The sequence below is a fragment of the Podarcis raffonei genome, chromosome 3 (genome assembly GCF_027172205.1).
Source record: "Podarcis raffonei isolate rPodRaf1 chromosome 3, rPodRaf1.pri, whole genome shotgun sequence".
NCBI lineage: Eukaryota > Metazoa > Chordata > Lepidosauria > Squamata > Lacertidae > Podarcis > Podarcis raffonei.
In genome coordinates, this window is record NC_070604.1 from 105,941,139 (window position 1) to 105,957,516 (window position 16,378).

The 16,378-nt window shown below is 45.8% G+C and overlaps 1 protein-coding gene across 1 annotated transcript in view; it reads right to left on the bottom strand.

The window, feature by feature from the left end:
- Positions 1–11,800, bottom strand: part of PTK7 (protein tyrosine kinase 7 (inactive)) — a 116,051-nt gene extending 104,251 nt beyond the window's left edge. The window contains exon 1 of the mRNA XM_053383405.1: positions 11,581–11,800. Within this exon, the coding sequence (XP_053239380.1) occupies positions 11,581–11,626 (46 nt within the window). The 5' untranslated portion in view covers positions 11,627–11,800. The remainder of the gene's footprint in view (positions 1–11,580) is intronic.
- Positions 11,801–16,378: the final 4,578 nt, after the last annotated feature.

Sequence of the window (16,378 nt, forward strand, 5' to 3'; positions counted from 1 at the left end):
ATTACTTTTGAACACCTACCAAGACAAAAATGATAAAGTTTTATTGAAGTGTGTGTGTGTGTGTGTGAAAGGGGTAGCTCAGCTTCATGTTTTTCTACCACCTGCCATTCTGCATGTGAAGTCCCTCACAGCCTCTGCAAGCTATCTTATCTGCATGTCTTCCTCTCCTTCAACTGTAGTCTACTAGCAGTCACACTCCATCAAACGACAACAAACAGAAGTGGGGGGGGCTCGGTTATCAGTCCTGCTGATAGACCTGCTCCATTTGGATCCTCCCCGTCGAACTATTTCCATTCAAGCTAGGAATTGTGAGAACCACCAGGTAACTGAGCTTGTTTTCCTCATCCCTCCTCACCCCCTTTTCCTTTTGTGTTGTGCCTTTCAGGTTACAAAACAAGCACGAAAACAAAAGGACTTCTCCACATGAATCAGTAATCTAGTACTAGAGACAGGCTATCGATCAAAATGCTCAAGGAGATCTTGAGAAGGCAAATGAAACTGAGGAATCAACTGAAAGAGGAGGCATTGTAGTAACAGAATGTTTCAATGACTTCCGACGATGCCTCTTGCTCGGTCTAGATACAGGACAGAGAAGGGTGTGTGACTGTGTGCAGAAAATAGCCCAGTGTACAAAAGTAGTATTTGTTGCCCTGCCCACTTTTGCCTCCGGCCCTGCTATTGCCATGTGGCCCTTGGAAAGTTGCCCAGAATGGGAATGCGGCTTTTGGGCTGACCTAGGAATTAAAACAAGGAGTTCCTGGGCAGATTCCTAGGGTAGATTAAAGTTGTTCCTTCAAAGGGAATGTCATCCCCTGGGATTCAGTTTACCTAAGAACTACCCTAACCAGATTTCAGCAATTACTGAGTCAGAAGGATTAGTGAATGACTAGGGGGGTGGAAAGCATCATTGTTTAGCCAGGAGAGAAGGATCTGGCTATCTACCTGGAAAGAGTAACTTAAACCACAAACCTGAGAAGCGGAAGTTATGTATTAACAAGGTTATTGTCCATCCTGTTCAATGGGAATCAAGTGAAACTAACTGATCCAACCCAGCAGCCTTCTGCCTAGCGCAATATAATCTATTGGGGGAGGGGGTCAAAAGGGGGGGGTTGCTTATAAAAAGAATTTTAATTTATGACATAAAGACTTCTTGCAAATAGCCTGCATGGAGAACACTGAGATGTCAAGGAGATAAAGAACTGCACCACTTTTAGAAGACATCTGAAGGCAGCCCTGTATCGGGAAGTTTTTAGTGTTTGACATCTTGTTAGGCTTTTATATGTGTTGGAAGCCACCCAGAATAACTTACACCCAGATGGGCGGGTGTACTACTAGTAGTAGCAGCAGTAGTAGTAATGATGATGATGATGTTTTAAGTCATATTCTCTGCTCATTTAAGTAAGCAAAGAGTCACTACAGGGGGAAAACCACATTGTTCCTTTTAGGTAAATCTTATTTTCTCAAAACTCCACTTAGACCTGATGACAATCACTCTGCTAATTAGCAGAAACAAAAGGTGCATTTGTGCAAACGGCTTCTTAACTAGCCTGCCCCCCCCCCCCAGATAACAAGCAGTGCCCAAACGCGGCTTTTTAAAATGCGGAATGGAACAGAGCTGCAGCTCTGAATTATCGGTTCTTAGGGCACAAAAGGCCCTTCCCACAGACACATCCAGCATTGCTAAAGTGCAGCCTTGTGGTATAAACAGAGCTGAAAGCGACAAACATTTCATTAAGCCGAGCGGACGAGAATGCACATTCCAGTCAAGACGCTTTGCGAAAACAGGAGAGCTTTCAAAAGTGTTCATTAGGGTGCCAAAGAAAACATAGCACTCTGCAAGAGTGTGTGGGAAAAGAGCCATTTGTGAATACCGGCAACCTACAAGCCGCCTGAAATCAGGGTGAAAGCCTTGCCCTGCCCAATAACTACTGGCAGGTATGATAGACTCCCATTGCCCCACGGCCAAAAAGAGTCTGGGGGGCTGGGGGAGAAGAAACTGGGACTGTTAGCAAGAGGCAAAGAGAAGTTCCTGCCCTCTGGCATCTAACAATAGAGGCACGCAACTTTACTTATGTAATCTGGCGTAAAAGCACCGCCCTCCTATGGGTTAAGTGCCCACAAGGTAACTACTCTCAAAATGCACTTAAGAGTCATGTTTCCAGCATTCCTTCCCTCCTGTGGTTACGCAGAGAGTAACAGGACGAATGAGAGGGCCAGAGGAAAAGCATGAGAATGGGCTGCAGTGAGGTAAGACTGCAAGGAGGCAAAACCTGGAAGGGGGGGGAAAGCAGCAGCAGTCTGGCAGAACTGTTCTCTTTTCTTTTCAAGATCCCAGTCCAGTCGGCAGCTTGTTGATCCTAGAACCCTAGAACCGTAAAGTGGGAAGGGACCCCAAGGCTCATCTAGTGCAGGGATGCCCAACAGGTTGATCCGTCGATCGCAGGCTCCTTTTCCTTGCCCCGTCCTCCATTCCTGCATGATCGCTAGAACGGAAGATGCAGTTTTCACTGTGAGGCTGTTTTTTTCCTTAATAATAATAATTTATTATTTGTACCCCAGCCACTCTGGGTGGCTTCCACAGAGACCAAAAATACACTAAAATGTCACACATTAGAATCATAGAATCATAGAGTTGGAAGAGACCACAAGGGCCATCGAGTCCAACCCCCTGCCAAGCAGGAAACACCATCAGAGCACTCCTGACATATGGTTGTCAAGCCTCTGCTTAAAGACCTCCAAAGAAGGAGACTCCACCACACTCCTTGGCAGCAAATTCCACTGTCGAACAGCTCTTACTGTCAGGAAGTTCTTCCTAATGTTTAGGTGGAATCTTCTTTCCTGCAGTTTGGATCCATTGCTCCGTGTCCGCTTCTCTGGAGCAGCAGAAAACAACCTTTCTCCCTCCTCTATGTGACATCCTTTTATATATTTGAACATGGCTATCATATCACCCCTTAACCTCCTCTTCTCCAGGCTAAACATGCCCAGCTCCCTTAGCCGTTCCTCATAAGGCATCATTTGCAGACCTTTGACCATTTTGGTTGCCCTCCTCTGGACACGTTCCAGTTAAAAATTAAAATTAAAAACTTCCCTGAACAGGGCTGCCTTAAGATGTCTTCTGAATGTCAGGTAGTTGTTTATCGCTTCAACATCTGATGGGAGGGCGTTCCACAGGGCAGGCGCCACTACCGAGAAGGCCCTCTGCCTGGTTCCCTGTAGCTTTGCTTCTCGCAATGAGGGAACCGCCAAAAGGCCCTCGACGCTGGACCTCAGCGTCCGGGCAGAACAATGGGGGTGGAGATGCTCCTTAGCGATCTTTTGGTAAGCGACTTTCCTCCTTTCCTTCCCATTTTTAGAACCCCCCCCAAAAAAACAACAACTGGACCTTTCCTCCCTAAATAAAAGCTCAACAACTTTGACCCGAACCCCTCAAAAAAAGGGGTAGATCACTGCCAGTTTTTTATTTGCAGTCTCTTGGGAGTTGGACGTCCCTGATCTAGTACAATGCAGGAATCCTGCCCACAGCCGTCCCTGGGTGGGCTTGAACCGCCAACCTTCTGATTAACAGCCAGACGCATGGACTCGTCGTGCCATTAGGGGCAACAGCTATGAAATTAGAAAGGCATTCTATAGAGAATTCTGCTGAGTAGTCCACACTTTGTGGTGTCTGGAAAGCATTCCCCGAAATGGCAAAAAGTGATTGGTTTAGAGCCCACTGTGTATATTGCAGCAGCCATTCTGCTAACAGGAGCCCCCAATCTTTGAGAAGAGTCAAATCCAAAGGGTAGTAGCTTGGGCCAGCAGAATCCTTGCAGGGTATGCATCTATCATATACTGTCTTGCACTGTCAAGCTTGCACAATAATGCCAACACTTCCCCTTCAGGCATAGCAAATCCTGCAAAATCACACCCCATGGTCATTGACTTTAATGGACGCTGAAAAACCAGCTGACAAAAATGCCCAATGAAAATACATTGTTAGCAACCAAGTGCCACACATTTCCTGAATAGACTCCATGTATACACATCCCCTAGCAGCCAAGGCTGTGTACGCACACACCCCAGTTCTCATACCCATAGCAGCACCAGTCAGCCTTTTAGATGGAGAGATTAAGTTCCGCTTCTTCTTTCCTGTCCCAGACAAGCAAGTGGCTCAAGCCGTCTGGTTGTGCTTTCCCAAAATATTCAAAGCTTAGATTTTGATTAGCATTCCATGCAAGGGGAATTTTCGTTTGTGGCTCAACCACTAAAAACATGGCTTTGTATACTTTTAATGACTAAAGATGGTGCACTGATTATGCAACCTAAGGACATATAAAAAAATAAGAGCCTGCCGGGTCAGGCCAGTAGCCTATCTAGTCCACATTCCCATTCTTATAATAGCCAGCCAGATAACTAGCAGAACCCAAGGACAACAGAACACTCCCTCCCCACTTGTGATTCCCATCCATTGGCATTTAGAGGTATACAGCATCTGACAATGGAGGTAAAACATATGAAATGTGACTAGTAGCCACCAAAAACATATCTGCCTTATCTTCTCCTAAAGCCATCTGAGTTGGTAGGCGTATATACGGACTCTTGTTTTCCAGTGCAAAGGGAGAAAAGGAAAACCAGGAGACCATTAGGAGAGTTCTCTGCACAACCACAGGCCCAATAGTAAGTAGCTGAAAGGGTTTTTGTTTTTTAAGAACATCTGGTTTATTAAAATCGACCTTTCTGCTTTTGCCTCCATTTATTTAACTGGGGTGCTAACTTTCAAGGCCAATGGTACTTTGATCACTCGAGCAGGCAGAATGTGGAGCGAAGTGGGAGTGGAGGCAAAAGTGAAGGGGGTGCCTGGATTGCAGCAGAAACAGAAATAGCAGGCAGCGAAGGAAAGAAGAGGAGACCAAAACTGAACAAGGCTCAGGAAGGCCGTAAAACAGGAACAAAACAGCAATGGGACCCGAAAATTGTTTTTTATACTTTTGAAGAGAAAGAAATAACTAGGGTGGTAATGTCCATTCAACAATATTGGCACATAAAAAAGCATGCATGCATTTTATGGAGAAATATTCCTCCTCCCCGCCCCTTGCAATTTACAGAACAAGAGTGGCTTTAAAGTAAGGAACTATGCAGAATCTAACATCGGGGAGGAGCACTTCCTAATAGCTTTGATTCCCTGCTCCCAGGCTTCATGTCCTTCTTAACCCAAGAAAGCAAGCTAAACGGAATGAGCACTACTTGGATGTGACCTGGAGAAACGGGTTATCATCTGCTTTGAATCAAAGTTGTTTCGCTGATGGCCCACTGCCAATGTAGTCTAAACCAATACAGCGGTACCTCAGGTTAAGAACTTAATTCGTTCCGGAGGTCCATTCTTAACCTGAAACTGTTCTTAACCTGAGGTACCACTTTAGCTAATGGGGCCTCCCGCTGCCGCCCTGCCGCCGGAGCACGATTTCTGTTCTCATTCTGAAGCAAAGTTCTTAACCCAAGGTACTATTTCTGGGTTAGCGGAGTCTGTAACCTGAAGCGTATGTAACCCGAGGTACCACTGTACATCCATTCACACATAACTCTAGGGGTAGTAAACATGGACCCCTCCAAATATTGTGGACCACAACTCCCATTATATCTGACTAACCCATGAAAGATGATGAATGCCCTGCTTCCATGCTTGAAGGCAGTTTATGCTTCTGAATACCAGTTTCAGGAAGCCACAGGAGGGAAGAGTGCTCTTGTGCTCAGGCCCTGCTTGAGAAGGCATGGCCAAACTTGGCCCTCCAGCTGTTTTGAGACTACAATTCCCATCATCACTGACCACTGGTCCTATTAGCTAGGGATGGTGGGAGTTGTAGTCCCAAAACAGCTGGAGGGCTAAGTTTGGCCATGCCTGTGCTTGGAGGTTTCTCACAGGGTTGGCCACTGTGAGAACAGGATGCTAGACTAAGATGGGCCATTGGTTGTTCCTAGGTTCAATGGCCATGCTGGCTGGAGCTGATGGGATTTGTAGTCCAAAACGTCTGAAGGGCACCACAATGACTGTTGGGTCCCTGGACATAACTCCCTTGCATGTTTCACTTTAAATACTTTGGGGTTTTGTTTTTGTTTTAAAAAGCAGAGCAGGATCTGAGGACACTTTGAGACATCCCGCACCTCCTCCTCCATCATCAAGCCACACAAAGGACTGCAAGGAAGGGTTTGTCGTCAAGATAGTGTGAAAAGGGGGAGGATTAGATCTCTCATTCAGCTCAAAGTATGACCTTTATCACAGACATCTGCAGGGCTACTCCTAATATAGTTGCTTCTTTGAGAGGGCAGAGCATTCAAAACTCACACTTGCTGAATGCCTCACAGGTGGGCAAACAATAGCTTTATTTGCTTGTAATAAGATCCACACTCAGCCACGCTCAGGGGCAATCAATACCCGAGAGCAGCACTAGCTCTTTGAACTTCATGAAGGCGACAAATTTTTAACATCTTGTACATTATTCTTGTATGGACTCCTTTTCATGGGCCATATTTGCTACCTACGGATTGTAAGCATCATGTACGTGGCATCTAGCACACTGTACACAGCAGATTTTAAAACAATTCACTTGCTGAAAAGGTGAGGATGCTACCTGGGTATGAGCTTGCATTTTTCTGGACCGCAGATCCCATTTCTGTGAAAAACACTGGAAGTGGAAGCTAAAATGTTTGGTCTGGCATTAACGCATGAATCAGCAGTGAAGGCAGAAAACAAAGGGGACACCTTTCCCGTTCTTTACAGTAACACAGAAAGCATGGGGGTAAACTGGGACAAAAAAGAGGTGAAAAATCCACAAAGTTATGTATTGTAGCCCAAGGTTTGTTAATTACTACATAACAAAGTTCAAATGAAACATGGGAATTTTTCCAGACTTCATACCTAGGTGAACAAAGCAATGCTAGGCAAGGAATGCGGTATTCTACTACTGACTAGGCACACAAGCCAGGCCTCAGCTCTGCATCCCCCTGCAGATGTTACCTCCGGTGTTAAGGGTAGCATAAGGGCTGCTTTTACAACTTAACAGCTACCTTACTTCAAAGGGTTCTTCCATTCCATCCAGCAAGCCCACATTGCTGCCCTGTAATTTCAACTAATCACACCAGCTTCATTTTCATGCATTTCCACCCTCCTTTCATGGGTTATTCTTGTACTTGTGCTTACTTGCCCTTGGCATCTATTTTGAGGAACGGCTTAATATTTAAGCACTTCAGAAATGTAATGCGTTCAGCCGCATGGTGCATTTTCGGCATCTACTGGAAATAATGTAAATATCAAGTCCTAAAGCAGCAACCCAGACGCAGTAAGCGGCTGTTAACATTTTCCTGTTTAAAGGTTTAGAAAGATGAAGCACACCCATCAGGGTAGTTAGGGAGTGCTGCAGGCGTCCTGTATTTTACAAGAAATAACTGGGCTTTTGTGATCCGTTTCAGATGTATCGTGCCTGCATTCAACTAGATCAGGGTTTCCCAAACTTGGGTCTCCAGTTGTTTTTGTACTACAACTCCCATCATCCCTAGTTAGGACCAGCGGTCAGGGATGATGGGAACTGTAGTCCAACAACAGCTGGAGACCCATGTTTGGGAAACCCTGAACTAGATGCTCTCCTCTGCTATATGTGGAGAAAATACATGGATGGACACTTTTCTAGCCTATCAGGCCCTTGCCCTGGATTCAGGTGAACATCAGGCATTCATGTGATTGCATTCAGAAGGTGGTCACATTTGTTTTCAAGAAAGCTTACTCCAGGTAGGAGTGCATAGCCCGCAGCCATGATACAAGTTAGTTATAACTTAAGTCCCACCGAGTTAAACTGGACTCAAGTTCAACAGCCTGAATCTAATCAACTTCTTGTCGTTATGTCCCTTCCATGCAGATGTTCCTCAAGATGGCCAATTCTCCCTGCTGATCCCTCATAGAATGGTAAGAGTTGGAAGGGAGCGTGAGGGTCATCTAGCCCAACCCCCTACAATACGGGGGTTCAAAACTCTTAATGATTGGGAATTATAGATACTTGGGTTGTCACCAACTTCTGCCTGTACAATTGGACTTCCTTCCCCCCATCTGCTCCAGAGAGGTAGATGATAATAATAAGACTGGGGATGCAGAGAGAGGAGAGGGAAGTCATTGTGCTATCAGGACACCTCTGCTGGATACAACCCTTAGGGATTACAAGAGCCCTCTGCCATCAGAAATATAAGAATCCCAAAAAGGGTGATGAATAAGACTATGAATAGGAAATCAAAGTTCTCAACATTTCTGCCTACAGGTTCTTCCCACCCAATATTCCAAGTGCAACTTCTGTGCTCCAGAAAACCTTCAATATGGGGTTCCGCAGGGCTGAGTCCTACCCCCCTACATTGTTTAACATCTACATGAAACCGCTGGGTGGGGCTATCGGGAGGTTTGGAGTACGTTGTCAAGAGTATGCTGATGGCACTCAGCTCTATTTCTCCTTTACATCTACAGGTGAGGCAGTCGAAGTGCTGGACCAGTGTCTTGCCTCGGTTAACGGACTGGACGAGAGCCAACAAACTGAAGCTCAATCCAGATACGACTGAGGCACTGTTAGTGGGTGGTTCCCTAGACTAGATGGGTGGGAGATCACCTGCTCTTGATGGGGTTACACTTCCTCTGAAGGAGCAGGTTCGTAGCTTGGGGGTACTCCTGGATCCTTTGCTGTCGCGTGAAGCTCAGGTGGCCTCAGTGGCCTAGAGTGGCTTCCATCAGCTTTGGCTGGTGGCCCAGCTATGCCCCTATCTGGACAGGAATAGCCTAACTACTGTTGCCTATGCTCTGTTAACCTCAAGGTTAGATTACTGCAATGTGTTATATGTAGGGCTGCCTCTGAAGACGGTTCAGAAACTTCAGCTAGTGCTGAATTCAGCAGCCAGGTTGCTCACTGGAGCAAGGCGGTCTGAGCATATTACATCGATCCTGGTCCAGCTGCACTGACTACCAATTAGTTTCCAGGTCCAATTCAAAGTGCTGGTTTTGACCTGTAAAGCCTTAAACAGCTCATGACCGCAATACCTCAAGGACCGCCTCTTTCCATATGAACATACATGGACCCTGAGATCATCTCCGGAGGGTGGCACCACGAGAATGGGCCTTCTTTGCAGTGGCTCCCCGTCTGTGGAATGCTTTCCCCAGGGAAATTCGCCTGGTACCTTCATTATACACCTTTGGGCGCAAGGCAAAAATTTTCCTTTTTAACCAGATTTGATTGACATCCTGTGCCCTTTTAAAATGTGGGGGTTTGGGGGGGGCGGACATTGGATTGTTGTTTTTATTTTGATTATGTATTTCGTGTTTTTATATTTTGATTTTATTTTGTGAACCGCCCTGAAACCTCTGGGTATAAGGCAGTATATAAATTCAATAAATAATAAATAATGATCTAAGAAAGAGGGCAATTCTTCCTCAATTCCAAAATAGCCTACAGATGACCTTGCAGTAGAGCGGTTTTTGGGGATGCACAGAGGGGGAAGGGTAGAAACTGGAAGTCCCGTTGTGCAAGCATATTTCCATTGTGCCAGAAGGCTGACATAAGTAGGTACCACTTTGTATATACAGATATATTGAGATTAATTTTAAATTCAGAATGAGATTTTCCACCATTTTAGGTACAATATCCTGAAAATTGAATATTGCACATGCACAAGATATGGAACTTCTAACACAACAGCCAGCATGGTATTTTGCATCGTAAGAGTAATCTGGGAACCATCTATGAAAAGCATTAATTGAACAACACTGATAAGAAAAGCTGAAAAACACTTTCCACTGTGAAAATTCTACATTTTTTACCACCTCAAATGTACCAACTTCATGCAACTCTCCCTTGTGTGGCAGCACAACATATAAGAAAGCATTTCTATCGTTCTTTGGAAGGAAAATGTGACTGGTAAAAACAGTAATAGGTTATCTCGTCTTATTTTGCACGCACTATACCAACTAATTCATCATCATGTGAAGCAGAAAGGTAGGGCCTCCATTAGATTATCCTCTCCAAGATCTAAATTGCTGCAAGAACTTTCTCTGACTTGTAATATCAAAGAACTGCAACGGGACGTTGTCTCTGCAGTTGCACAACATGCCAAATATTGATTCAACATACCTTTCTGCTTGTGCAAGTTATATACGGGTTCAATCCCTAACATAGAGAGACTTCACCCATAATCAGGTTCATGACCTGATGTCAACACTAGGAAGCAGTCATTGAATTTATCAGCCAAGTATGTGGGAGAGCAAGTGCTTCTCTAATAAAAATTGTTCTGAAGAGTTTGTTGACGACTGAATTAAAGTAATCAATTCTCTGCTGTAACGAGGTTCAACAGCTAGGTCTGCAAAGCAGTTACTGGAACTTTTAATATTCAAGGACATTTGTTCTTGCAAACATAGTAACATGAAAACTTCTGTATTGTCTCCATTAGTCTGAGAAGCAGACAGTCGATAAATTCAGGATGCATTCCCCAAATCTGCAGTGCCACCCAAATCCAACAGATTCATTCTGAAGTTTGAGCCCTACAGCTTTTGTCCTGGCGATTAGGCTGAAGCTTATCAGAATGGCCCTAGTAGTTTCAAACTCTCATTAATGGAGGCGGCTGCAAACCAGAGTTCTGCAAAGCTCCGGGATCCTGCGGACTTCTTACCGAGGTTTAAAGCAGTCCAACAAAGGGCACAACCTCCTGCAATTCCCCCTCGTTGTGACCAACCTGTGAAGAAACTAAACCAACTATCTTCCTACAAATGCCCTTCCTTGCGCTCATGAAGAAGCCAAACAACTTAGGTCGCAGACGGGACAGGAATGTAATTTTAAGCTCCTCTGAAGACGCCAACTAGCGCCTGCTTCCCAAAAAGAACCACCATTGGGGAGGAAATAAAAAGTATTGGCGTGTCTTCCCCTCGTTCCTCCAGCCAGCCAAAGCTCTCCCAACCCCTCTCTCCCCGCTCCTTGGAGCAGTTTTCAAACCAGCACGTTAGAGGCAGCCAGGAGGAGGGAGGAGGAGGAGAGACGTTGCCTGGCTCCCTGCTCGGGCAAGATCCCGCTGTTCAGTCTGAATGGCACCGAGCAATTGCTGGGCTCGCGTCTAATGAGGGAGGGAAGGAGGGGGAAACGCGCCCTGTTGCGGCGGGTGCAAAACCAAGGAGACGGGCCGAGGGATGGGAAGCGCTTTGGGGACCAAGAGGGGCTTTGAATGGCTGAAGAGGGCGAGAGAAAGCGCGCGGCCGCTTCGCAGCTCCCCTTCCGACGCCTCACGGGCGGACACAAAGAAGCCCCGCGCGGAAAGGCAGGCGCCCGCTCGCCCTCCCTTCCACACACACCCGCGAGCGGCACGGCTCGCACTTTCTGGCACGCGTTCTTCGGGGAAGACGCGCAGCTCGCCTCTCCACACAAACACACACACCAGTGTCCAAGGCAATGCGTAAAAGCGCGCTGCTCGCGCAAAATGGGAAGGAAGGAGCCCCGCGCGGGGTAGCCAGGCGATGCATCCTCCCGGCCTCCGAGGCGGGCGGAGAAGGGCACCCTCTCTCTCTCCCCACACCCCACCCCACCCACTCACCGAGAAGCAGGAGGAGCCGGAGCCCCCGCGCCATCTCCGCAGCCATCTCGCGCTCGCCTCGGCGTCCCCCTTCTGCTGCGCCCCGCTGGCCACCTCCGGCCCTCGCTCGCTCGCTCTCACTCCATGCCGCTCGCAGAAAAAGAGCAGCTCAAGCTGCGGCGGGACTCTCTTCGCCCAGGCCGGCCCAGCCGCCCAACCCAGCCCCGCTCCGCCCCTCGCACACCCGGGACAAGGAGGAGCTTCCGGCCCCGGGAGGAGCAATCCCGCTCCCTGCAAGGCAGGCCGGAACCCACCGACCCTCCCACCCCACCGCGCTCCCCTCCCAACGTTACCTGCCCGGCTGCCCAGCGACCCCTGCCGGGCTTGGAGGCGCTTTTCTCGGGCAGGGAGGCCCGAGGCGCGCGCTCACCTCTCGGCGCTCCAAAGGTGTCTCAGGTTCTCTCGAGCCGACTTTGAGAAGCAGCTCCCTGCCCCGTGTTCGTCTTTCCCCATTCCAGATACCTGGAAGCCACAAAGAGGAGGTGTTCGTGGGTGCCTTGGTGCCTTGGCCAACACAGAACTGGTTTTTGGACACCAACGTGATAAATACAGGGTTTGACGATGGGTCCCAAATCTTTCCTGTGGCTGATCTTCAAACTACAGTGGTACCTCGGGTTACATAGGCTTCAGGTTACATACGCTTCAGGTTACAGACTCTGCTAACCCAGAAATAGTGCTTCAGGTTAAGAACTTTGCTTCAGGATAAGAACAGAAATCGTGCTCTGGCGGCAGCAGGAGGCCCCATTAGCTAAAGTGGTGATTCAGGTTAAGAACAGTTTCAGGTTAAGAACGGACCTCCAGAACGAATGAAGTACTTAACCCGAGGTACCACTGTATTATTATTAAATTTGTAGACCGCCCTTCACATATAAAAGCTTCCAGGCACCAATTCTGTCTCCTCTTTTCCAGCTAAAGATACCCAGCTCCTTCAAACGTTCCTCATAAGGCTTTGCTTGGGCAGATTCCAACTAAAGTGTTTAATCAATGCAAAGATTTCTGCTTCCACAACAGAACTCTCCCTCCCCCCACCATGAACAGCCAGCACCCTACCCAAATTGCGCTAGAGGGTTCGGTGAATCCCCATATTCACAGAATTGTAGCGTTGGAAGGGACCCTAAGGGTCATCTAGTCCAACCCCCTGCAATGCAGGAATCTCAATGTGGCTGATTCTCAGTGGCTAGATTCTGCCTCTACTGGTGAAGGCAGTTTGGCTCTGCATAGCAGTTGCTGGGAATCACAAGTGGTGAGAGGGCTGCTGTTCTGCTCAGGTCTTGGTTTTGGGCTTCCCAAAGGCATCTTGCGTGAGAACAGGATGCTGAAATAGATGTGCCAATGGCCCAAGGCAGCAGGCTCATCTTATGCTTTTAGGTTCTTATACTCATCCCAACTTTTCACCCCCAAGAGATGAGCAACACAATTCTTCCAAGGAATAATTCTCCCAAGGAAACAGACCAAGGAACCTCCAGTGTACTGTATATTTGAAGCAGTCTGGTTAAGACCTTGAAAAGTGCAGAGTCTGGCTACAGTCTGTAACCAGGGATGAATGAAAGTAGCTTCTTTGGAGGAGGAAACCACAAGCCCTTGGGGAAGTAATAAATAAGTTGGTTCCTCTCAGTCTTCCTGACAAGTTGCTTACCAGATGTCTTGACTCAAACCATGACAATAGTCTCTCTGGTCAATGGGCTTTTTATTTTAGGCAATCAAGGGTTCCCAAGTAAGTAAAACTGGGAAGTTCAAAATTGGTTAAGTTGGTTATCTGCTGCTGGACAAACTTCTCAACCACTTGGAAAGTTTTTGCATATGCTCTTGAAAATCTCAGGTTTCACAGTATATATATTTTTGGTCTATGTATATATTTCCCCCCTGCTTATTACCTGTGAGTATCTATAAATGGCTTCTACATCCTACCCTCACACTTAAATTATTGTTGCATTCATATCACACCTGTATGGGTGGATTTTAGCCTGCGAGGAACATGACATTGCAGACTCCTGGCCTGAGGATACTTTACAGGGGTCTGCTAAAACCATTAAAGAAACTAGTCTCCAGGCTCTGAGAAGTTTTCCTCTCTCTGATCACTGGCAGAGAAGATCAAAGGGCTCTGAGTCCTATTCCATTTCTTTATTGTCTCAAGCTGGGAACAGCAGGGCGGGTGACAACCCTATTTCCTTTCCAGGCTAGCAACTAGGGATGAGGCTGTAAAGATTATAACCTTTGTTCATGTTCTCACAAGATGCTTACTGTGTGGTAAATGGCCTTTGTTACCTCAGGGAGTTTTGCATGTTGTTCAATTGCAGGATAAAGAGCCATTTACTCCCAAGAATTTGCAAACTGTGGCATTTCTTCTCTTTCTCTTATAAAGTACATATGAAAATACTTTGGAGTTTAAGGAATGTTATCCTCACTGAAGGCTACCCATAATACCGGGATAAAGCTGTTCATTTGAACACTCCCACCTGGTAGCTATCACTGCTATTCGCTTCTGAATATTGAGGAGAAAATGTGTGGGCTAATACTTTGATTGAATTATAAGCCTCTATGTAGAATGTGTTTGTGTGTGCATGATTAATTTTACTCCCAAATAAACTAGCAGGTAGTTATGTTTACCCTTTCTTACCCAAGCTGAAGGGAAATATATAAAATATCTTAAATGATAGTTTTGAACACACATACACACACACATCACAATTGGGTTGCTTGTAAAATAGTACAAAAGCAGCCAGACTTCTTTTAGCACAGGTGAGTTCTGCACTCCCTAGGCGTCATCGGATTCTTTGGAACAGTGAGCACATTTTGAATTGTGAGGCTTGCGGGCGCCAGTCACAAAATGGCTGCCATGGCACGTAGCATAATATAAGCTGGCTGCTGGGAGGGGGCGTGGCATAACACACAATTAGACCATATAGTCATTGAGCCTGGAGCTGGAGAAGGCAAGCTTGCCCCATTTGCATGTGGCAGCCCTTTAGATAGTTGAATATGGCTACAACTCCTGTTATCACTAGCCATGTTGGACTCCAACAGCCACCTGCAGAGTCCAGGGTTAGCCACCCTGCCCTAGACAAAGAACACAAAGAAGCTTGTTTGCAAAGGTGATGGCTTTGGTAAGTAATTCACTTTGAGTCTGTGTCTAGCCTTCATATTCTTACATGATGCTGTTTTTCAGGCAGAAACAGACAGTAGGTGCCTCTTCCTTCGGTTGTGATGTTATCTCATACTGAAGGGGGGGCATTCCTAAGGTGGAATTAGGGTCAATACCTCACAACTCAAATTCCTGACTCCTTTGTCCTTCCAGGACCAGAACACAGCAATTTAGAATCTCACACTAATACGTTGCCAACCCAGGAAATTCCTGTTAAGCCCCTTCACGTCATAAAGAATGCTGGCTTTAAAAGGTATCCCTAATACAAACCAATAAACCTTAAAAGATGACTACTTTGTGGACTGAGATAGCAGGGTGGCTGGGTTTGTTGTTTTTTTCTTGGGCGTTTTTCTAGCTGCACATCAGAGAGCATTTTCATTAGAAGAAGACAGAAGGTTGTGAGGTTCCCTTGGCAGTAGGGGGAACACAGAAATCATTACGTGTATCAGTATTTCCACAGAATAAATGGGCGTTTTTTTATGTCAGAAATATTAATTTAATGGATAACAGATTACAGAATTCACCTTTTCTTGACACAGAACTTTGATGTTTTGTGTTTGCTTTAAATAAAACAAGCCCTATGGCTACACCATCCAGGCCTATTGATTTTAAAATGTGGAATTAATCCATACAATTCTTATTCAATTCTTAAAACCAGATTGCCTTATTGCTTCTGTCAGGTGCCTGGACTACTGATCTCCTGTTAAGTTTTATCTTCATATATCAAGATGACAAATACATTTAATGCCTCTGCCTTTGCTGCATCATGTGTTCCTAGGCTTATAACAATTCAGTATGTGTCTCACAATGTCTTTGGTAGCTGTCGTTTCTAATGTGTTTAAAATACCTTGCTTTTTACTATTTGTGCGTGTCTTTGTGTTCCTGTTAGATCTTTGATTCATCATCATTTCAACAAAAGCCTACTGTTAGACAAGAGCAGCCTCTGGAGGAAATGATATTATGTTAAAAAAACTGACTTACCACTGCAAAAAAGTGGCTTAATCTTCATGTTTTCAAACTTCTAAAACAATTATTTAAAAGGTGAGATCGTTGTCAATGTTAAGAAGCAATCAAGCACCAACCTACAAAATCTGCTTCTTCCACACAAAGGCAACAACATGATACTTCACAAATTACTCCTGAGTATTACCACTGCTGCACAGTATTGAAGTTAGCTCTGCTAAGGTGATAGCCATGGATAGCCATTCACTCTTTTTTCTTCTTCTTCTACTCAACCCAATTAACTTAAAAGGTTACGCTTCCAATGTCAAGGTTATGGCTTCCAAATAATAAGGCAATGCACACCCTTCACTGCTGAAAAAAGAAAATATGCATTTACAGACGGGCAGCTGAGTGGGAATTTATATTGGTAAGTGGCTATTATATACTGGCCACAGAACATAACTAACAGAAGCATGTCATCTTATCCAATTTTCCTTGAAGAGGGAAAGACTTCCAATTTCTCATGGTCAGATCTGATCTCTAATGCAGATGTATTCCCCATTCTGAGTTGTGGAGAGGCACGGTGGTTATTTAGTGCCTTCCCTGATCACAGCAGTTTAAGAAGACAGCATGGTGATAGCCTGCTCCTTTGTATCAAAATGACCTACCTGATTCTGA